This window comes from Phodopus roborovskii, unplaced genomic scaffold (assembly GCF_943737965.1).
Source record: "Phodopus roborovskii unplaced genomic scaffold, PHOROB, whole genome shotgun sequence".
Lineage (NCBI taxonomy): Eukaryota > Metazoa > Chordata > Mammalia > Rodentia > Cricetidae > Phodopus > Phodopus roborovskii.
Window position 1 is genome coordinate 5,551,477 of NW_026126571.1, and position 25,091 is coordinate 5,576,567.

At 40.2% G+C, this 25,091-nt stretch overlaps 1 protein-coding gene across 1 annotated transcript; it reads left to right on the forward strand.

Moving 5' to 3' along the window:
- Positions 1–21,416: 21,416 nt before the first annotated feature.
- On the forward strand, positions 21,417–23,706 carry LOC127235605 (regenerating islet-derived protein 3-gamma). The gene is made up of 5 exons (XM_051202953.1): positions 21,417–21,501; positions 22,024–22,142; positions 22,335–22,472; positions 23,058–23,181; positions 23,419–23,706. The coding sequence occupies exons 1-5, from the start codon at positions 21,426–21,428 to the stop codon at positions 23,484–23,486; spliced, it is 525 nt and encodes a 174-aa protein (XP_051058910.1). The 5' UTR covers positions 21,417–21,425; the 3' UTR covers positions 23,487–23,706.
- Positions 23,707–25,091: the final 1,385 nt, after the last annotated feature.

Sequence of the window (25,091 nt, forward strand, 5' to 3'; positions counted from 1 at the left end):
GCCATGATGTTATTATGCTTTGTCACTAGTTTCAGGGGATAAACCTTCTTTGCTTTCCACTTAGCCAAGTAAAGTCATTAGCTAATCAGGATCCATCAGTGAGGAACACATGTTGGGATGAGATGGTCCTTGTTCAGCCAGCAAACAAGATATCATGGTGCAGAGGCTCTGTATGAATAAAAACAATTGAGTAATTCATTTGATTGCTCTGTGCAGCAAACAGAGTGTAGCTGTGATGATATATGGATGAGTTAAGACACAGTTCCTATTTCCAGAGACTACATTGAACACCTCACACAAAACCAAACTGGGAGAAGCGCTCAGATACTGGCTCTAGAGAAGAGTATTTTTCAGGCAAAGAGTAATGGAAGAAGAAGAGAAGGACGTTCCAAGCATAGATCAAAGCGTGTCCAGCATTTCCAAAGAGGTTTAACCTTGTGTGAGCCCTGCCAAAGAGTCTGTAGCCTGTGACCTGTGCCGAAGACAATCACTGCAAAGAGAAGAGATGAGATTACAGTAGACGAGTGTGTTTTCATCAGGGATGTGGACTTGCTCACTCAAACAGATGTGTCCTGAAGATGAGAAGTGGCCTCACCTGTAATTGAATAAGTTCACATTCTACTAACAGATGTTTCCAACTGGCCTGAGGCTCAACTGCAGATCCTTTGACCCTAGTCCACCTTTATGCTACTGCCCCATGGGCCTGACACCCTGTCTCCCTTGGGAGAAATTGGCTTGAGACCTCTTCAGCAAAACCAGACTCTTCTCACTTGGCAGTTCATAGTTCCCTACCTCTGGGACAAAAAGAAAAATGTTCAGTATCCCTCACCTTCAAATCCGTGGGTCTAGAGAAGCCATAGAAGAAGGCAGCTACCAGTGCAGGTGAACAAAGAAAACCCAGTCTGCTCCTGTGTTGGGCAGAACAGACAGGAGAGACACAAAGCTTAAAGATCTCATAGTCCATCTCATTCTCATTGTGAGAGATTTTTATCATGTAAATTTCAGACACCTAGGGTCATCAGCTGATAAAAATAGAAGGCTTAATTGACCCACAGTTTAGAGGGTTCAGTCCACAGCCAGTTGGCTCCCTGTTTTCTTGGTTTTATCTAGAGAGAGAGAGAGAGGAGAGAGAAAGAGAGAGGGGGGGAAGACAGGATTCCCATGGTCTCGTTCAAGAAGAAATCCCCAGTGACTTGACAATCTCTCACCAGTCCTCCTATTTTTAATATTTCTGCCACCTCGTAATAGCACAAAGGTGGAGATTAAGCCTTTATTTAACACATGAATCTTTAATGTACAACCAAAACCCAAAACTATAGCATCATCTTACCTTAAAAATAACCAGGAGTAAGAGAAGGGAAGCCCACATTTCTTAGAATTCACATGTACTCAAAAAGTGTCTACTTGAAAATTTTGATTTCTATTATCGATATACTTGCTTTTGTTTTATTTTGAGACATGGTCCCATGTATGCAGATTAGGCTCAAGTTTTCTCTCTAGACAAGGATGGCCTTAGACTCTTGATGCTCTGGATTCTACCTCCCTAATGCTGAGATTATAGGCCATGAGCCTTACACGTACATGGCTATATCACACTTTAGTTTGATGGAGCCTCCTCTGTTGTCCTAGGCTTTATCTTAATATAAAAAATCACTACCGAGAGACCTTAAGCTTTAATGCTGAGTGGTATTCTCCCTTCTCTCAGGCTTGTTCCAGTCTCTCCATTGGCCAGGAGCTGCTACTGAGTAGCTGCCCATGCAGGATGAAGTGTATCCTGACATGCTAATGAATCCCTTCAAAATTCTACCAAGATCTGTCATATTTTCAAGGCATACCATCCAACTCAATTGATTTAGCTAATGTTCCTCAAGAACCTGTGTTTGTGAGAAAACATAGTAAAATTTTAGCAAATAAGAAAATGGTTCAAGTATCCCCAATTGAACTTAGCTCCAGTAAAATAAACTGACAACAGCTACCTAAAACCCCTTGTAAGCAAATGTAGCTAGAATTGTCCAACATGTATTCTCAAAGGCTCATTTCCAATAAGCAGCCCAGTAATTAACTGGGTTATCAGTCTTCCTTTTCAGTAGAATGCCCTAACTCTGTTGATAGTTCCCATTGGACAATGATCATGGACCATGCTATGATCTCATATCTCAGCTCTGAGTTACTGATGCTCACGTCCACATAGTGGAGCCGACACTACACTTCATCCCATGAAGAATAGAAATAAAGTGGTTAACTGTAGAAGGCACAAAGGCCTTGTGCACAGAGATAAGCACTGCAAAGCCTGGGAAGATAAACAGTGCTTATCTCTTCGGTGGCATGAGTGCACAGCATTCCCAGAATGCGGGGGAGGGGGGATGTAGTTTATAGCCTGGTAATCCATTGCTACCTATTGAGACAGTCTCAGCCTAGATCTTACATAATTTATGGTTTCCTTACCCCAGACCCATAAAACCTTGAGTTTTTCTTCTAGACCATAAAAGTCATCCTTGTGAGTGATATCATTTGTACAACAGCCGAAGAAGTGACTTCTATGCTATCTTAGCACCAGACCAATCTTGACACCCTTGGACATTATGTTTACCTCGGGCAACCTTATTGGACTCTATATCTTGGGCACTATCTCTGAGTCAACAACACCCGTTCTTGTGAAAAAAGCCAGATGTACTTTGTAAGGAATCCCAATGTAAACATGTTTTAATTTTTTTTCTGCACTTGGGACAAAGATAATTCTTATCAGAAAACTTTTCTTCCAGAAAATTGTGTTGTGCTTTATAATATGGCTAAAGTAAAATCATCTGGACCAGCCTAGAAGTTCTGGTCCACAGCAGGTTACAATAAAATCAGGTTGAGATGAATTTCATTCTTGTCTCTTCATGGATTGGTTTTTCCTGCTTGCTGTGAAACCTTCAGGGAATCACTACAAACAATTCTCTCTAAGAATAGAAAATGAGGGGACAGAGAAAAATGGATAGAGATTATCCAAAGGCCCACAAACAGCCTAGGGACCTGCTGCCTTCATCCATCATCCTCCATCATGTCACAGCATTTAATGTCTAAGCCTTTTGTACAAGCTTGGGAATAGATTGAGAAATGAGAATATCCATAGAGAGTAACTGGGGAGAGATTACTTGCCAATCAAAAAAAAAGCTCTAGGAAGGCTTCAATGAAGAAGTCACATTTAAGGCCTAAAGCATAAGCATGATACACCAAGTAGTGTAGACTAAGGAGTAAAGCATACCATGGCTAAAGATGGAAACACCCCTGACCTCTTCAGGCTTGATAGCCTCTAGTAGATATGGAGTAAGGCTGTGTGAGATGGAATTAGCATTTGAAGCGGGCAGACACAAACAGGTGTGTATTCACTTGTTTTTCATAAGTGTAATTCATAGACAAAGGAAGGGAGGAAGGGGTGATACACATTAATCATTCCCAAGATCATTCACAGTTTATCTCTAAAGACTGGAAAGAGTCTAAGAAGAGAATGGATACCTACTAGGTGGGTGGTTATTGTGCAGATTTATAGCGAGGTTGGTGTGAACAAGGATAATAGAGCTAGAGATGGTTACAGAAGATGTTTATATTTATGACGTTAGTATTTATTTACTATTTGCATGTGTGAGCGCCTGTGTGCACACATATACAAAGGAGCAGGTATGGAGGTTGGAGGGCAACTTGCATCCATCCTTCTATGATGTGGGTTCTGGGGATTGAATTCACTGCATCATACTGGTGTCAGGTGCCTATCCCCACTGAGCCATCTTCCTGACCCTATTTATCCATTTTTCTGGGGAGTTGGCAGTGATCAAGCAAGGGACATTCAGAATGCCTTTCAGGATTGTCTTGGGTATCAAGGTGGAATGATACTACCGGTGGCAATGAGGAAAGTGGGAGAGGGACATTTGGAAAGGTTTGTATCCTCATTTTGATGACTTTTGGTTGACCCTTTGCTGATAATACTTCATGTACTCGAGTCATTCCAGAAATTGGGTGAGAAAGGACACCTTGTGGGAAGAATTGCTATACTCTCTTATTTTCCATTAGCTTCCTCCTGCCAGGGATTTCCCATACGTCTTCCACACCCATTAAATAACTCCTGTTATTCTCAGGTGTGTAACCGTCTCAACAGGGGCCACTCACCAAAGCCCAAAGATGTGTTCCTGGGTGCTCTTGGATTATTATTTCCGGGAGAGTGTTTCCTCATTCTTAACAAAAGCATTTACTTATGCACACATGCCCTTCAGGTGACAGGACCCTCAGCTGCCCAGACAAGCCCTTGCCTTTTTAGAGCTCACACTCTGGGGAGATGTGACAAGAGGCAGAGGTGTAAACAAATCTCAGTGGAGATGTGTGTTGGGAGGAAAAGGAGGCTTCATAACGCAGTGGGGAAAGCGGGCTATACAGGAAGGTTTGTAGAGCGATTGCCAAGAAGGCAACATATGAGTTTATAAATTGTCTGACAGATCTAAGGCTATTCTACAAAATACAGTGCCTGCATATTCCTTCCTGTGCTGTGCTCCGGATCCGCCCATGGAAACCCCCTGCCCCTCACATCCACAGGCAGCCTCATCCTGACAATCCTCTCTGCTCTTCTCTGGAAGATCGGCATGTCAATCTCCTTCTACCTACCCTTGGCTTCTCTTACACCCATGGCAAGAAGCACTCTCCTGGGAGTTGCACAGACTCAATGCTGCCATCACCAAAAGGCTTTATGGTGGCATGGCACTGCAATGCTCAAATGAAAATACTATTTACACCTCCCTACACACACACACACACACACACACACACACACACACACACACACACACACACACACACACAGCCTAGAATACACCTCGGGTTAAGGGAAGGAGGAGAAGGGAGGAAACAACATGGTGGGAAACAAAGGAGCCGCATCAAGTCCTCCTGCAGAATTAAAAACTCCTCCGGGGAAGCCCACCTTCCACTGCTGCAGCCCATAGCATTTCAGGGACACAACCAAGTTAAGGCAAGTCAGAGAGGACTAGGAAGGCTAAGGAATCCGCTCATATGATGAGGGCAAAGCAGGGACATGCAGGAAACAAGGAAAGCTTTCTTGCATTACTTAAGAAATAACTCTTAGCAAACTGCTTACCACAGCCACTCCAAGGCAGCTTGGAGGACCAGCAGGAGGGGAAAGTTCTTTATGGGTTTCTAGGTGACAGCTTAGAGAAAGGCTGACCGGAAGGCATGAGAGCTCCCGCATAGCAAGAACAGGTCCCACCGAGCACCCTACCCCCAAGGTTGCCGTCTGGGTTTAAATAGCCGTCACGGTGCAGAAACGTGGCTGGGAGTGTTGAGTTGTTCAGGACAAATGTCCCCAAGACAATATTCATGCACTTCTTCAGGCTAGCGTCTGCACTGGGACTGGGCCACACTCTTACTGATACCTTCCAAACAGCTGTGTCCTCGGAAAAGAAGAGAAAGGCACCATAGTGAAAGCCCCCATTCCCACCTGCCTGACAGTACCGGCCTCCTAGCTGAGGCAGAGCTGCTTATAACACCTGGACTGCTTTCAGCTTCTGGATAAGGACAGGAGGCAGAAATGCTCATTTTTGAGATCCCCGCCCTAAAGCTGCCTGAAATGTTTCTCCTGTTCAAAATACCTTTCAGGAACAAAAAAAAAAAAAAGCTCAGATTCTTAAAAAAAAAAACTAGACTCCAGGCCAGAACTACATAAACAGATGTGTCATTACTTTGAATTACTACTAATTGCAGCTTGATAGAGCTTGCCTCTTGATTATTTGGTTCAATTTCCTTGACAAGCAGTGGACGTTGCCCTGGCCTTGATTCTGTGTTTATAATTTCTTATCAGTCCTTGCCCCAGGATGGTGATATCCATTCACACACAGAAAAGTGGGCCATCATCGTGGAGGCACCAAATGGAACAGAGGTTAAGAGACTGGAAGAGGACTCCCAAGTGTTGACAAGGCCTCCCAAAGGAAAAAAATTCCAGAAGACTGACGAAAAAGGCATTGACTCTACCCCACAGACTGGGTGCTTCTTTCTCCATTTGCCAAAGAATCACTGTTTATTCAGACACACACAGACAGTCTAAGGATGCCTGTCATCTGGGCTTTCGCAGATGATCTTGCAGTTACTCTTGAGTGCTGGGTTATGGGCTGGGAAACAGGCTGTGTTACTGGCCTGCTCTTATCTAGGTTCCCAGCCATCATTTCTGCCTGTTCACCTGCTCTCCCTTCTCTCCCCTTTTCTGAGACTTTATAGTTTTATTCTCTTAGGATTATGGACATTTTAGGCAAGATAAATTATGTTTGAAATTTATTGTTATTATTATGTTATTTTGTGTGTGAGTATGTTTTTCATGTGTGATACATCTGTGAATGAAGGTGTGCGCACTATGGAGTACTTGTAGAACAGAGAGGATGACTTATGAAAGTCAGCTCCCTTCCTGTGATTGTGTGCTGGGATTAATCTCAGGTTCTCAGGGACACAGAGCAAATACCTACGCAGTCATCTTGCAGCCCCCCCCCCCATTATATTTACGTTGTCAGAAAACCTACAATAATATATGTAGTTTTCTTTTCATTTCTCTAGGACAGCAACAATTTAGAATTCTGGTTGTTATTTTGTGTTTCAGGGGTGCAGTGAAATTTGTGGGTGGTAACCAAGAGAAGAGAGAAGGGTTTCTGGGTGTCTGGGACAGAAGCTAAGGGAGATGCTCAGTGTTGGGGACTGAGTTGGGACAGGGACTTCTTAGCAGCTGAAGGCCAAGGCCGTTCGTGCTCATATTCTTGTTGGGATAGATGACCCAGGACAAAGCTGGCAGTATACTAAAAGATGATGCAGTTATCTCTGAAACAGAAAATCGGAGAGCGATGTCTGTTCTTTTGCAGTCATTTTGACATATAAGGATTATTCATTATCTTTTTTGTTTTTTTTTTTTTTATCTTACAATGTAGCTTGGGCTTTTGTCATACTCACTCATTATGTAGCTCACACTGGCCTTGAACTTATGGCAATCCTCCTGCATCAGCATCTTGGAAGTTTGAATTATAGGCTTGAATCACCAAATTCCAAGTGCTATTATCCCACTTCATAAAATATATAACTGAGGATACTCTTTTACCCATGCTGACAAGGCTAGCAGTAGAAGTAGATCACGAGTCTGTCAACAGGAAGCTTGGGGATTCTAAAGACAGAAACACACCCTCTGATATAACACTGTATTTAAGACTCAGATAGGAAACTTAACTCAATACTTCACCTTAAACTATATATTTCCCTCCAAAGTGTTGTTTTTCTCTTTAGTCTGGAGGCTAGAGACAGATGGAAGGAGGAAGGGCATCAGGATTGAGGGCTCATAGGAGTTTCTTTGGTCTGGCGAATGGTCCTCCGGGGGAGCATGATTAAAGGAGGCTTTGTTTTGGAAGACAAAAAGAATTCACTTTCAGGGGAAATAAATTAAGTGAGCTTACCACCTGGCTATTTAGCCTGAAACAGTCCTCTGCTTTCCCAGCTTGGCAAGGACTGATCACTCACCTCTTTTGGCTGTTTCAGTTTCTGAGTAGAGATGCACTATGATTTCTCTCCCCTTAAAATAACTGCCACCCCTGCATAAGTCCTGAATTTTTTTTATAAAGCCTGAAACTGGCTTATCTTAAGCCATACAGATATCCATCTGAGTCCCTAACCATGTCCTGCAGGAGCACCTGTCACTATTACCTAGATTCTAACTCATCATTTTTTATCACCTTATGTTTGTACTTTGTCAGGTTGTATCTCCTCAGTTTGCCCACACATTCCTTTCAGCTCCTAAAACACTCCTGACCTTCTTTCCATCCACATTAGGAACCAAATTTATAAGCGCATTGATGGAATGTGTTGAAAACCACTTACATTTTACATTTCAAATAATTTTTATCTATGTATGGGTTTTCTTGTGCCCGCCTTGCCACAGCAAATATGTAGAGGTGAGAGACGACTTGTGGGAGTCAGTCTCTCCTTATACTAGTGAGTCAAGAGTTTAAACTAAGAACATCAGGCTTGGTGGCAAGCGCCTTTACCTGCTGAGCCATCTTGCTGGTTAGTTTCACTGGGATCTGTCTCTCCTCCATCTGTATTTTTACCCCCCTGACTGATGAACTTGCCTCCAGAAGCTCTCTTCACATTTTAATGACTACCCACGTCATTTCATTACTGAGTACTAAAGTCTTGACACTATTTTTCACATTCAAAAACCATGTCTCCATACAGATTTTACTTTCTGGTTTTTGTCTTAATAGCACTTAGTTTGAAAGACTATGTGATTTTCATCTCATAAAAATAAAAGAGGAGTCTACATTTTTTGGGGAACAATATCCAAATAGTGCAGGAAAAACAAAACGGTCCTGGGCACACATCAACTGGAGGAGGGTTGGTCTTTGGTGAACCATCTTAGGCCTCAATCTGGAAACAGAAGCACTGCAAACTTGAGGATAAACCAGAGTTGGGAAGGGGACAGATGGAGAAAGGTGAATGGAAGATGTTAGCTTGTCAGAAATGCTAGCCTATTCTCAAGAAAGCCTCCGAGGAAAACTATCACCATTGTCATTTTATGGAAAGCAAAAAATGCAAGCTAAAGATGTCATAAGCAACTTCAGACACACAGCATGAGTGAAATTTGTGCTTACAGTACCCAGTGGGCCTGTTCCAGCTTCCTTACCCTTCAGCCATGCAAAGATCAATATTAGTCTTTGATTCTCAAAAGAGTCTTGAAACACTGTAACGACTTCATCACAGATGAAATAGATGAAGAGAAGTGAGATTACTTACCCTATACCATAAACCAGGAACTGTCAATGTTAATATTTAAAGTCATGTTTGGGCCTTGAAAACCAATGTTTTATTCTTTTTGCAAAATTTCACTGAGGATAGAACTTGAATTGGATCAAGTTACAGTCCTAGAAACAGATAACACATCCACAGCCATCACTTGAACATGCTATGAATATAATTTCCCTGCTCAAGCTGCTTGTTGCCTTCCATAGTCTTCATACACACACACACACACACACACACACACACATATATATATATATATATTTAAATCTAGGTTCTTCATAAAATGAGACAGAACATCATGTAATTATTTCTCTTTTTCTTCCCAATAATCTCTCTTGCTATGGCCCATCCATATATTAGATTCTTTCTTTTCTCTTTACAACTTTCATATCATTTATCTATAAATTTATCTATCATCTATCAATAATCTATCATCTAATATATCAAGTGTTTTATCTGTACATATAACTGGATATATATGTGTGCATATATATGTGTGTGTATATATATATATATATATATATAGAGAGAGAGAGAGATACACATAAGTATCTATTATTCTGTCCATCCATCCACCCATTTATTGTCTATCCATCTATGTTTAGTTATCAGTGTGTGTGCCTGTGTGCGTGCATGTGTGTGCATGTGTGCATGTGTGTGTGCATGTGTGTCTATGTCTATGTGTGTCAGTCTTGGGGTGAGACCCCGGATTTTGTTAGACAACTTCTCTACCACTTAGCCACATACTCCTATTCATGCATTTATGAGTTGGATTAAAGAGAACATTTTATTGAAAGCCTATATAAAGTATATAGTATAAAGTACTTCCTTTGCCATAGGCTGTCTCCCCATGGTAAGATTAAACAATCCTATGGACAGTATCATTGAGACTCCTGTGGAGTGAAGGGTAAACTAAGTGCACCAATGCAAACATACGTTTGGCCTAGTCATTCAAACACCTGGAGCTTCTCCTGCTGCATTCACTGTTTAAAAGCCATGCTGCTGGACATTAGTCGTGCTGAGCTGTAAGTCACGCCCTCTTCAAAGGAAAAAGATTTTCTGAGGCACATGTGCTCCTGACAGCTTCAGTTCCTGCATATATGACCCAGCCAGGTAGAAAAGTATGAAAACTTAACAGAACTCAAACCAGATGTAGTAATCTAGACGAGGTTAGAGAACAAATGTACAACAGCTCAACTTCATACTGCTATTTCCCCTTAGTAAATTAGAAAGTGGAGCTGGCCAGATCTTTCACTAAATAGGGATATATGAATATTCACCACAAGACACTTCAATTAAAAGTTTATATGAGAAAAAAATGTTTGAAGTAGTTTTTTTTTTTAAATCAATTTTAGCTGTGTTGCTGATGTTGAATGAGTCAGGAGATATCCAAAGAGAAAGTGCATAAAATACATATTTTTTAAAAAGTGTAAGAGGAGACATGAATCTGGGGTGAGAAACTACAGAGGAGCCAAGTTTGGCTCCCACATCGAGCAGTTCGCAGACACCCGTAACTCCAGCTCCAGAGATTAGACTACATCTTCCACACTCTGCACATACCCACACACATATAAACATTCCCATATACAGAGAAACAGTTTTAAGATAATTCTAAAAATTGAATAGGAACATATGCCTAAATAATCACTGCATTTGTCAGAATACACTGGAGTATACAAGTATAATTTTGAACTTATTACCATTAATATCATCTATATTCTTGTTTTGTGGTTACTTCCCAGATGTTCAAGGTATATTCTCTCATGCTTCCGCCCTTTACACCATTGACTTTCCTGAAATCTCACATTGCGTCTTGGAACTAAAAAGCTAACACCTAGTTGGAGAAAATCCTTAGGTCCTCTACACATTTGACACAAATAATGCTTTTACTTTTCTCTCTCTAATACATTCTTCTTTCATATAGTACACCCTGAATAGATTTTCTCCTCCCTCCCCTCTGCTCAGCCTTACCCCCTCTACATCCTTTCTCCTTCAGATCCACCATCCCTCTCCATCCACTCAGAAAAGAGCAGGACTCCCGGGGACATCAACCAAGCATGGTCTAATAAGGTACTATAAGACAAGGGACATACTATCACATCGAGACTGGATGAGGCAATCCAGTAGCAATCCAGGCAATCCAGGCAAAGGGTCCCACAAGGGGACAAATGAGTCAGTGACCACACCTGCTGCTCCTGTTAGGAATCCCACTAGAGCATCAAGCTACTCAGCTATAACATATATGCAGAGAACATAGGTTAGACCTCTACAGGTTCCCTGATCTATGCAAGCCCCCATGAGCCCCAAATTTCTTTTGTTCTCATGGTATCTCTGACCCCTTTGGTTCTTCTGATCCTTCCTCCCCATGCCCCACAGGACTCCCTGTGCTCTGCCTAATGTTTGGCTGTGGGACTCTACACCTGCTCCCATCAGTTGCTGAATGAATGAAGCCTCTCTTGTGTCTTTGATGGAGATTCCGCCAGGCTCTGGACCCAAAACCCTCTGCAGGCAGTACACACTGTGCATTGGAGGTCTTGTAACAGGGTTCATGTCCCAGTTCCTTCACACAAGGCCTGCCTGGATACAGAAGATGGCTTAGCCAGTCTCCTTGTCCCCTATTACTAGGAGTCTTTCCTAAGGTTACTCTCAGATTCCGAGGAGTTTCCCTTGTACTAAATTTTCACCTTGCCTCCCAAATGCCACCCAATCCCAGTCATTTCTCCCACTATTTACTCCCCTTAACACTTGATCCTTCCTCTTCCCAACCCCACTCACCCACAGTCAACCCCCCAGAATCATCTATTTCTCCTTCCCAAAGAGATAAAGCCTGCTTGGTACTTAGCCTCTTTGGGTCTGTGGACCACAGCATGATTATCTGTTACTTTACAGCTAATATCCACTTGTAAGTGAGTTTGTATCATTTTTTTTTTTTAATCTCACTGAGTTTGGGTTACCTCAATCAAGTTGTTTTTTTTTCTCATTCCATACATTTGTCTGCAAATTTTATGTTGATACTGTTTTTAACAGCTGAGTAGAGTAATACTCTATTGTGTAAATGTGCCACATTTTCTTTATCCATTCTTCTATTTCGGGACATGTAGATTTTTTTCTAGTTTCTGGCTATTGTGCATAAGGCTGTTACAAATATAACTGAGCAAGTGTCCTTATTATACCCAGGATTGACAGAGGCTGGTCTTGAGGTTGATTCCCAATTTTCTGAGAAACTGCCACATTGATTTCTAAAGTGACTGTACATGTTTGCTCTTCCACCAGAAGTGGAGGAGTCTTCCCCTTGCTGCACCTACTCACCAGCACCAACTGTCTTGTGTTTTTCATCTTAGCCATTCTGACAGGTGTAAGACGCAACCTCAAAGTTGTTTAGATTGGCAATTCCCTGATGGCTAACGATGTTGAACATTTCCTTAAGTATTTCTTGACATTTGTTTTACTCTGTTGAGAATTCTCTGTTTAGATCTGTACTGTACCCTATTTTTAATTGGATTATTTAGTTTGTTGATGTGTAGTTTCTTGACCTTTTTTTTTGTTTGTTTGTTTTTTGTTTTTTGGAGACAGGGTTTCTCTGTATTGCTTTGGAGTCTGTCCTGGAATTTGCTCTTTACACCAGGCTGGCCTGGAAATCACAAAGATCCGTCTGCCTCTGCCTCCCCAACTACTGGGACTAAAGGCATGAGCCACCAATGCCCGGCTTTGACTTCTTTATATATTTTTGATATTAGCCCTCTGTCAAATGTGGTGTTGGTGAAATTCTTTCCCCAGGGGCTGCCCTTTGTCTTATTCTATTGGCCTAGTCTACATTATCAAGTGCTAGCCTCGACTCTGGATTATAGTAGAGATTTATAAGGGTACAGGGTCCAACATGGAAAATCTAACTTTAATGACTCTCCTGATACCTTCCTGTAAGAATGTTGAGACTTCCTCGTATTACAGTCTCAGATTCTGCAATGTCAATGATAATTTCAGATGCATTGAAGGTTTCAAACCACCCTCAGTGTTTTCTCCTGGGTGAAGACAACTATTTCTCATGGACTATGGCTTATGTCCATCCCTTCATTCACTGTCATGGGTTTGAAGGCTATCTTCCTCTTCATAGTTTTCCTTTTAATGCTGATTCTCTTATCTCCAAACTCCAGGGTGACTTTGTAGAACATGCTACACTCAAGTTATTGCCTACAGCTGGGCACCTATGGAATGATACCAGCTGAAATCTCCAAGAACAAATGTTGTTTCCTCAAAATAAAAACACCACATGGAAACTATATTTGCATAGATGTGCATCTAGATGCACACACAGCAACCTAAACATGCTCAGGAAATCCCCAGTAAATTTAACTCTTGTAGCCGTACTACAAAAATTATTTAGAGCAATTTCTATTTGCTCTGAAAAATAAATCACACCAATTTTCCTTGAAGTGCATATATTTGTATGAAATGACATTTAAAGTCTATATGAGACTCAGAAAAAGTAACTAACCAATCACCTGTAGAAAATTCCATTAACAGAAAGCAAATAAGATGTCTTAAAATTAATGAATCTATCCACTGAGGTGATTATTTAAAAAATATTACCAAGTCAGAAAACAATTAATTTGTTCTTTTTAGAATTGAATGCTTGAAAAATCTTTAGTGAAATGAAATGTTATGTGTCTAATACCAAGAAGGAAGGTCTCACTGGGAATATTCACTTTCATTTCTCACCTCACCTCTAATGTGCATTGTTACCTAGGCCAAGCCATGTGTCCTCTCTCGCTGAGTTCATTCGTTGTAGTATGAGTGAACACCTGTTCTTTATAATGTACAGGATTGTTTGAAGTTAAAAAGAACTGGTGGACAGTATCAATAATTAGTCAGTTGCTGTAACTAAAGAGATTTTGAATTAAAGCATTCAGACAGTTTATAGGGAGATGAGGACGAGTACCTGTCTATCCCCAAGATAAAGCAATTGGTGATGCTGTATATAAAGAAAATCCAGTGGTTCCACTGAGCACTCTAGTTCATAATATCCATTAAGGTAATGTAGCTTAGCAATTAACTGCTCTGGGCTATTGGCCATGGAATTTTCCTGGAGGTTTTAATCCTCCCATGCATCACAGGGTGCTGATTTTCTGGGCTTAAGTCTTCTTAATGTCAAGTAGCCCAGTGGTAAACTAATCATGTTTAAGACACTTTTCCTTTCGACTCATGTAGTGGGGAATGACTTTACAGCAAAGACCAAGAATGGTCTTACATCTTCCCTACTTCTCTTTCCCTCAGAGGAAGCCGGTGACAGTGACCCAAGAATCACTTTGGCCTTTGATGTTATACTGATCTGTTACTGGGTCAATCAGTCAATTGAGATGTGCATTCCTTTCTGTGAAAAATGAGCGTCTGACTAATGGTCCTCTGGGTATTTCATTGAGGTGTACAGAGTTCTGAGCACAATGGCTACCACAAAATCAGTGCTGAATAAATGGCAGTCATTACTGAACCCCTTCACACCAAAGTCTGACAGTTCTTTGATAGCACTCTTGAAAAGCAAATTTCTTAATTAGTAATATCCGAATTCCTTCTTAAAAAGTAATACAATTTAATTATACATAAGCATATTCTGAGAATGAAGAGATCTGGACAAGTATTGACCACGTGCTCCCAAGGGAATATTGTTAAAGGTTAAAGAAGAGATCTAATCGATTTTAGCTAATAGCTAAGCTACAAAGGGATTCAAAGGTGCTCCTTTTCAATAACTTCACCTCAGGTCAAACGTTGGTCTTTCCATTGAGGATTACCAAGCACCAATTACATCATGTGCAAGCATTAAGAATATTATTAGCTTCTACTTACTATGTTATGTATAAGATACCATGATCAATGACATCTACGCATCGTTTTACTTGATCCCACATTAGCTTCATGAAAGAGATCTGATCCTTGAGCCCAAGTCCTTAATTACTGTGTTTTGTGCTTGTCTGCTAATTGGACTAACATGTATCACAGCAGGATGAAAACAAGTATGAGTGATCATGGGGCTACTATAGGTAGTGAAGTTAGTATCCTACTTCAAGGTCCATAACATCTTGGATAATTTCCAAGCTAGGATATCTGATAGGAATCCCAACCCCAAGTTCACCCAGCCCAACACATATGACATCCCTGTTCAGGTAAAATATCCTGTCTTCTTAAATATTAGGTGTGTTGCTCCATACTACATACTACTTAGAGAGCTTTGGCTACCTGGGTTTGTTTTGGGTGTGCTCATGTTATTCTAGTAGGAACTTCTGAGTGTTCCGAGGGGAATTTCTTCTCCGAGATATACCATGGCCTTTCTGTCTACCTTTCAGTGTGTAAGTATGTTCCTTCCATCACCCTGAACTAATCATGAAGTATGTGTTCCCATGTTGCTTCTGTCCTAACTCTTGGTATTTCTTGCAGTTATGATGAAATCGTATTATTACCTGGATTTCCCCCTAAAAAATATTCAGAACATGAAGAGAAGGCAATGGGAGACACATGGAAAATACTCCTAATATCCTGAGTGGTTATTCCAAGGCAAGTCACTTTTTATCTGTGGTTCCAACCTCAAGCCATGAACTGTGAATCCCAAAGAGAAAAGTTTCCTTGAATTTTCACTCTGGTTAACCAAGAAGACCCAATATCTTGAGAAAATTAACATATCTGAGCTTTTTTTTCTGAACCCCTCCCTTCTTCTCTGCTTTCCTACTTCCTTCTCTCTCTCTCTCTCTCTCTCTCTCTCTCTCTCTCTCTCTCTCTCTGTCTGTCTTTTACTAAACTTTGGTCTAAAAGTTGACCATGAAGACAATTTCAGTGTTTTGACCCTTGGTTTAGTTCAAATATATCTGTAGAAATTTCCATGTTAAAATATGTATGCAAAGTAGGCTTTCTGGTAAAGCTATTTAGGGAATAAGCTCAAAGGCTTAGAAAATAATCACCCTTTGAATAAAGTTATTTAATCTAAATTGCCATGTGATGGCTTTCTGAAATGAATTTTGTTTACACAAGCTACAGGGAAAGGCCAAAGAAAATGTTTTCATTTGAGAATGGTATTTCTAATAGTGAATAAAAAATAAAGCAGTTAGAATTATCTATAATGGCTCCACTTACAAGCTAATTCTACTATCATTTCCTATTTCCATAGATTCTTACAAATGACCTCTGTTGCCAATAAGAAATTATTCTTCCTACAGATTGAGATTTTAGTATGATAGCAACAAATATATATGTTCCGGAGGCTTCTGATCCACATTTGTGATATTCTAGTATTACTCAAAAATAGAAAACATAGGAATTGTACCTCGGAGACTTTTGTGTCTAGGATCTCATTAAAGAATTGAGAAACACATGTCAAAGGTGATAAAGTCATCACTCAAACTAATATATTTAATTTTGGAAATAATATCAAAATCTCTTGGGAGAGGAGATTGGATTGAAGTAGGAATTAGGAGAGAGACAGCTAAAATTAAAGGCCACTTGAAGCAAGGTCTGGAAACCTAGTGCATTGGAACGTAAAAGTAAACTATATATTGACTCCTAATGATATTCTGCTATGCTTATAGATCAGTGTCTTATTTAGCCATCATCAAAGAGACTCACTCCTGAAGCAGATGGGAACAGATACAGAATCCCAAAGCCAGGCATGCAGATGGAGAGAGAGAGAGAGAGAGAGAGAGAGAGAGAGAAAGAGAGAGAGACAGACAGACACAGAGAGAGAGACAGACAGACAGAGAGAGAAAGAGAGATAGAGACAGAGAGAGAGAGATATCTTGGAACACACAGGTCTAAACTTCATCACCTCTTTACCCTTAGAGCTTAGAAAAGGCAGAAGTAGGGAAGACAGATAACAGGAGAACATGCCCTCTAAAACAACTGAGCAAAGCACACACGAACTCAGTTATCAAAGGCTGACACAGGTCTATGGCAGGTCCCCTGAAAATATACAATATCTTTTATGTTTAGTATTTTTGGGGTACTCCTGAATCTATGAATGAGTGGGTCTCTGATTCTTGTGTCTGTTCTTGGAGCCCTTTTATTTTTCTGTTGATTTATATTGTCCAACTTCAATATGATGGGGTGTTTTATTGGTCTTATGCTAATATACTTTATTTTATTAAATTTATTGATATCTCCTAATAGTCTGTTTTTTTCTAATGAAAGACAGAAAGGGAATGGATCCAGATGGGATGAGACATGGGGAGAAACTGGAGTAGGTAGAGAGAGAGAAAGAAAACTGCATTCAGGTTACATAGTGTGCAAGAAAAGAATTTATATTTAATAAAAGGGAAAAATCTAGTACCTTTAATAACAATACATTTTTAACTAAGACATAAAGGAAATTTATATGTTAACAATATTTTTCATGCTTATTAAATTCTCTCTAACACTAATAATTAGTTTAGGGATTCTTTAGTGTTTTATTCTTTACAGAAATAAAATGTACAAATACTAAAAGCTCTATTTACTATTTTGATTGTTTAATTTTTTTCTTTTGAAAAAATGCAAATCAAAACAACTCTGAGATACCGTCTTACTCCTGCAGGAATGGCTAAAATTAGAAACACCAATGACAACTTATGCTGGAGAGAATGGGGAGAAAGAGGAATACTCCTCCACTGCTGGTGGGAGTCCAAACTTGTACAGCCAGTTTGAAGATCAGTATGGTGGTTCCACAGGAAAATGGGAATCAGTTTACCACAGGACCCAGCAATCCCCCTCTTAGGTATATGCCCACATGATCCACATCCATGCAACAAAGACATGTGCTCAACTATGTTCATAGCAGCATTATTTGTAACATCAAGAACCTGGAAGCAAACCTAGATGCCCCTCACTGAAGAATGGATAAAGAAGATATGGCACATTTACACAATGGAATACTACTCTGTGGAAAAAACAATGGAATCTTGAAATTTGCAGGCAAATGGATGGAACTTAAAGACACCATCCTGAATGAGGTAACCCAGTCACAAAAAGAGGAACATGGTATGTACTCACTCATATATGGATTTTAGACATAGAGCAAAGGATCACCAGCCTATAATTCACACTGCCAGAGAAATTAGGATACATGGAGGATTTTAAGAGATTCATACAAGGTCCCTCACAGAAGGGGAAAGGGACAAGATCTCCTGAGCATATTGGGAGTTGGGGGAGATACAGTGAGTGGAGAGGGAGCTAGGAGAAAGAGAAGGGGAGGGAAGGAAAGTACATGGGAATAGGAAGAATGAATCAGGGGAGGAATAAACTAGAGAAGACAGAGAGACAGAGAGAGAGAGAGAGAGAGAGAGAGAGAGAGAGAGACCATAAAATAGGGAGCTATTATTGGTTTGAAGAAAAAACTGACTCTAGAGAAATGTTCAGAGACCTACAAGACTGACCCCAACTAACAATTTGAGCAACAGTGGAAAGGCTACCATAAATGCCTTTCCCTAATAATGAGATTGATGACTATCGTATCCACCATCATAGAGCCCTCATCTAGTAGCTGATGGAAACAGAAGCAGATACCCACAACTAAACACTGAGATGAACTTGAATCCAGATGCAGAGAGGGAGAACAAGACCAGGGTACAGAAACCCACAGAGACAGCTGACCTGAACAAGGAGGAGCTAATGAACTCCCCCCAGACTGATAGCTGGGAATCCAGCATGGGACTGACTCAGACCTCCTGAAATGGGTCTCAGCTAGAAGGCCTAGGCAGTCTAAGGGTCCTAGGGCAGTGGAACCAGCATGTATCCCTGGTGCACAAAAGGACTTTGCTTGCACATTCCCCATGGAGGGATACTACCTTAACCTAGAGGCAGGAGGGAGGGCCTATTCCCTACTCCAAATGACTTGACAGATTTAGGTGACCCCTCCTGGAAGACATCACCCTACATGTGGAGTGGAGGTGGAGGGATGGGAGGGGAGGTTGGTCGGGAGGCATGGGAGGGTAAGAGGGAGGGAGGGAGAGGGAACTGGGATTGATATGTAAAAAATAAATAAATAAATAACACTTTAAAAAAAAGAAAATAAAGAAAATTTGTGCTTTCTCTAATATGATACTATTGAATAGAATCACAAGGGTAGAGATTTTATGTCCTTGGTTTTGAAGGAAATATTGTTAATGTTTTGATTTTGAGTCTGTGAAGGTATCTTGACTATTGAAATACTCCTATGTACATCTTCATTGTTACCAATGTCAATACCTTATTAATGAAAGTTAGATGTAAAATAAGTACATTTTTTTCTTTTCAGAATTATTACTTAATTTCTTTATCAAAAATGACAATTTCTCAATATGATACCAACATTAATGGTCATTCCTGGTGAAATCACCTCTGCATTCTTGACTATAATTCTCTTCGTTTATTTTACAGATTTATTTAATATTTTGTTCAGAAAATTTGCATGTAGGCTCTTGAGGAAAATGGCCTTTAAAAGTCCTGCCATGTTAGTTGTCAGTTTTTGCTTCTTTCCAACATTCCATTTTATCTTGCATTTTATGAAAAAATTCATATAAATCCAATGAGATCCGTATGGCCAATCCCTATGTCTGCTACTAAGAGATTGCAAAGATTCATTTATTGCCTACCTTATTTGAGTCAAACCTCCAGTTTTTTTCTCAATAATACAGTAGAATATATTGACATGTTCTGAAAAATATGATTCATTTGTAAGTACTATATTAACCTTTAAATGATAAATGCATCTCAAAATACAGGTTGGCATGTAAATATATATCAACTTTATTAAATGCTCATATTTACACATAATCTAATAATTATTATATTTCCATTGAATCTTTCAATTTTAGAATCTAAATGCTCTCAGACATTAAGTATTGACTTATTTTATTTTATTGATTCATTGTTTGAATTCATACTTTAGGGATTTTTGTGGTTCCATTTGTTTTGAAATAACATAAATTCTGTTCCTATCATTTCATTTCCTGGACATTGGTAGAGAGATAATAGTGACAACTTTTCAAACTATTTTCCTCTTGGGAACTTTTAAACTCCCAATTATCATCAAAATGCCAATATTATTCACATGTCAATGATGTTTATAGCACTAGACATTGAAGTAGGCATTAAAAATATTTACCAATTCTATTTGAACACTTTTACAGCATTTCTTAAAATGTCCATATGTTTTGAAAACCATATTATATCAAGTCATCTTACAAGAAAAGCTATGGAAGATGACTTGCTTTTCCTCGGGACAACCGTTGTCCCTCAGGGAGAAGACTTTCACATACATTCAAACAGTGTTTGAGGTTTGTTACTTATGGGATGAGGTTGTTAATATTATTTTCATTGTTTGATGTAGTTCAAGGTCATTCTAATGTGTAATGCCATCTTCATTCTGTCTGTATTTGCATGGGTGATAAACACAAGTTGATGGCTCTTGCTGAATTAATGCCAAAGCACACACCATTTCCTCACCCTTTTCTTGACCTCATGAAAACAAGTGGTAGTACCATAAAAACAGCACAATTTCAATGCCATTCTGAGAGGACCATAAAGACCCTCGTGAGTGTCTGATCAAAGTCTGATTATATTACTCTCAATACCGGGAGGACAGCTCACGATTACAGTCAACCCAGGCCTTATTTCTCAATGTCCCCCCCCACACACACAAAAAAAAAAAAGCATCAGGAAATCAAGTTAATTCAGCCACTGTTCCTTGAAACCTCAGCTAAAATATTGACTCAAGAGATTATCACCAAGCTTCCTACAAATCTTGGTACAAAGTTCAGGCTTTCTCTCTTGGCTTAAAATTTCCCTTCTTCTTCCAACTAGTACACCATCACCATCAAAGTTATAATTCTTAAATAATCCAAAATTTAATTGTTAATATATTTTAAATCTTACAAAATAAAGTGCCAAGAAATATAGATGTGAGTCTATAAATACAACTTCTTTCTGGTGGAGCGAAAGTACACTCTAATATTTGTTTTCTTCAGTAGCACGGGGTTACAATGTTTTGAAAATGGTGTCACATCACAATCCATAACACAGAACCATTTTCTCAAGTTTCCCAGAACAAAGTATAGGGGAGGAGGTGGGGAAAGGTCAAACTACACCCAGACCTGGCAATAGAGAAGGGTGATAACGGAAAGGGGTTCACGGTCTTTGCCAGGAAGAAACTTGTGATTTTGATGGGAAGCCCCTAGAGTCCATGCCAAGCACCACCTACCTTCCTAACTTGCATAAGCCTTCTAGTTATTCACTGTGATGCCCCTCCCTCAAATTCTGCTATAAATGCATGATCATCTCTGTCCCCGACAAACCACTCAAGATCTTTGCAAGACAGGTAAGTGAGTTGAAATATGATAAGAGTCTTGTAGGAGTCCATCTCTCAGAACTCAGGAAAAGGTATAGGAGAGCCCCTGTCCTCACGGAACAGAGGGCTCTGAGAATCAACAACAGTCTCCTGTGGAGTTTTCAGGAAAAGTGGGAAAAATGGGATCTTTTCATTTTAGAGCCAAAGGAGAGGACTGGAAAATTAGTGTATCTCCACAGAATTAGTCAAAGAAGAAGGGATATGATGGTCCTCTCAACATGTCCTCTCTTACCAAGTTTTCCACCATGACTCTGCCTGTTCCCTCCTCATAGACAAGATGCTGTGTAGAATGGCCCTCATCCAGATGTCCTGGATGCTGCTCTCCTGCCTGATGCTCTTCCCTCAGGTGCAAGGTATGGTTTCTCTGCCTCTAGAACTGAATTTGCTGTGAGTGTCCAGAGTCAAGGATCAGAAGAAGGCTATGGAATGTCTCATGTGGTAATGATGATGAGAATCCCTCACAGGAACACCAAGTGCAACTCATCATCATCCTGCTGTCACATGACAGATGGTATAATTGTAGCTCATCACTGAAATTAAAGAGGGTCCTCTTTCGCTATTAATTTCTAGTTGGTGAGTTTAAGAAGGAAATGGGGGCAGTCAATAATGAACTGCTGAGAAAGAGGAGTGGATGGGCCAATGTAGAGACTGTTAGCCTAGAATTGGGGATCTACGGATAATAGAAGAGTGAAGCATAAAACTTGCTTACAAATGGGTCAATTTCAAGACCAAGATGATAAAGAAAGGGTGACAGAGTCTGTATTGTGGATTCATCTCAAACAAAAGGCTTCGTAAACATCTGTTGAGTTGATCTTCCCATTTAATCCACACTCTTCGTTTCACTACACCCCTGTCTTTATCTCTTTCCACCCCAGGTGAAAATGTCAAGGAAAATGTGCCATCTTCACGAATCAGCTGCCCCAAGGGCTCCCAAGCCTATGGCTCCTACTGCTATGTTTTGTTTAGGATTCCTAAGTCATGGTTTGATGCAGATGTAAGTGCTTGGGTTTGCAAAGGAGGGAAACAGTGGAAAGTTTGTGGCAGTCAGAGAAGTGGGCTCAATTTCTCATGGTTCCTTGGGAATCACAGTGAACTGAATGTTCTGTCTTTCTTTCTAGCATGACATTTGCCCTCCACTCACAAGTGATGTCTTAGTATGTGACTAATTCTGCCCTTCCTTACCTAGTTGGCTTGCCAGAAGCGGCCCGCAGGACACCTTGCGTCTGTGCTCAGTGGATCTGAGGCTTCCTTTGTGTCCTCCATGGTTAAAAGCAGTGTGAACAGTGGCCAATATGTGTGGATTGGGCTCCATGACCCAACACTGGTGAGATGTCATCTCCTCCCATCTAATTTATCTCTCATTCATTTTGTTCCTGGGCTCACTCTGTGTTTCTAAGAGGAAATCCCCAATTATACATAAGCTCACACTCTGGATTGCAACTGGGGTAAAAGGAAATTCTTGAGCTCTGTTGAGGTCCCTAGTCTTCAGGTGATGTTCAATGATCGATGTCAGCTTTTAGAAAGATCCTAAGTGAGGCTTTGGAAATCTCTCTGCTGTGAGATTCAGGGTGTTTGTTCCCATGATTCTGAGGGAACATCAAAAGAGGATGATATCCATATTTGTTCTTCACAGAATCAATGTAGGCTTTGAGGTTCAGAGAAATTTACAAAAACACAACTTGGCTGTGTTCAACAAGGTCCATATTATTTTTTCTTGGTTTAAATAGGTTGTGAGTATCAGCAGAGATCTGATAATAGACGCGGGATGTTCAGGTTGAATCCTGGGTAGCATCTGAAAGACTAGATTGATTCCATGAGGTTAGATATAGGTATCAGCTATTCCCAGCAAGGGAATCATACACACAGAGCTTCAGGGAGCCTTCTTTTCCCATTGCTGCCTCCTCTCTAGGGACAAGAACCCAATGGAGGTGGATGGGAGTGGAGTAATGCTGATGTGATGAACTTCTTCAACTGGGACATTCCTCCTTCCAGTGCTTCAGGAGGTCACTGTGGTAGCCTGTCACGAAATTCAGGTAAGAAAGAGAGCAGCCCTCTTTCTTACCTGAGAGAGAACCAGTGCTTTTCCATTCTTCTTCTATTCTCGATCTCTTCTCTCATGCCCCCCCTCCCTTGTGTCTCCTCCTGTTGGAGTAGGACACTGGTGAAGAGGACAGAAAGACTTTGACATCCAGACAACCATCCTTTGTGCCCTTTCATTGAGTCTATGAAATGCCCCTGCCCCTTTTAATTGACTTCTTTTTTGTCTGCAGGATTTCTGAAGTGGAAAGATAATTATTGTGACATGGAGTTACCCTATGTCTGCAAGTTCAAAGCCTAAAATTTCAGAGTTAGCACCCTGAGTTTAGTATGCACCTCATCAAGATCAAGAACCCAAGTGTGAAGACGGATGCAAGAAAGGAACATCCTTCTGACTCCAAACCTGACCTTCTGTGATTTTCTCCTCTTCTGCTCTTTCCTCATTTCCATTTGAGGCTCTTTTGTGTGTACTGAGGCCTGAATTCTCAGAGTACAATAATAAATTATATGACTTATAGCAATATCTGCTTATGCTCTGTTCATTTAGTAAAGGAACAAAATGTATCAGTTAAACAAAAGAGTTAATGTTAAACTTTTAAAGAAGATCCAATTATGTTGGAAAGGGAGAAACATTCTCTTTAGTAGTTAAAGAAAAGAAATGTTTTCATGCTCCCACAAGCTATCCTTCATACCTCTGTAAGGAGTCACATGAACACACACACACACACACACACACACACACACACACACACACACACACACACCACAAGAACATGAAAGTAAAAGGAAGAAAATAGGAAAAGGGAAAGACATCAGTGATAGTGGGAAGGAGATGAAAAATGGAGGCTGCATACAATATATAAAGCAACCCTAGCTACAACGTAAGACCCAGTAAATAAAGAAAAAAATATTTTATTCAGTCGTATAATACACATTCTTCTCAAGTTCAACTGGAACAGTTACCAAGTTTATTAAAACTATGTGTAGATACATGGATAGTATTGATACAAAATTATATTTCTTGCAGTAAAGGCTTTTTGTGATTTCTGTTTTTTTTTATGCTGGGAATTGAACTTAGGACCTTGTGTATGCTAGAAGCTACTCTACCACCGAGCTACAGCATTCCCAGCCAAAAAGAAAACAAAAATCTTGCTTTGAATAGTAGTTAAATGTTTTAAGTACCACTCAAAATAGTAAAGAAACTTTGAGGTAACTATAGATGAATTAACTAAACTACCAGTAGAGGGAGAGTTAGGCTAACACACATTATAGTTCTGGGGACAAAAGGAAATTGTGTCTGCTGGAAGAAATCAAGGGGTTGGGGAATAGATATTAGGAAATTAAATATGTTTAATCTGTTTTTATTCCTTCTAAGATTGAGCTGTGGTTCATTTCACAGAACCAAGCTGAAAACCTTGCAAATGAACATGCACAGTTTGTAAAATAAAATGGGTCTCCAAACAGTGACCCTAGAGATAACTGGAAAATCAGGAATGTGTTGCAGCAAGTAATTTGAAATAATAAGTGAAAACCTAAAATTTGAATATCCTTATACCTTCCAAACCATACAATTTCCTAGAGAATCTGCCTCTCACCTCACCATTCAGAAATAGCTATGGTGCTGTTCATAGATCCTTTAAGAGGTACATGCCATAGATTCTCCCATAAAAGCATAAAAGTGAATTCTAGAGGCTCCCTCGGGCTTCTGAAACTTTGGGCCCTGCCTGTGACTGTAATAAACTGATGGAACGCTCAATGCAGAGAGGGGAACAAAGTTTCTCAGTGAAACTTGGGGAGGGCTCCCTCACTGGAATCAATCAAATTTCATTGGCTGTTGCTTACATGAAACTTTGTATTCATATATTGCTCTAAGTATGTGAGCTCGCTTGTAACTTTAGCTGCCATA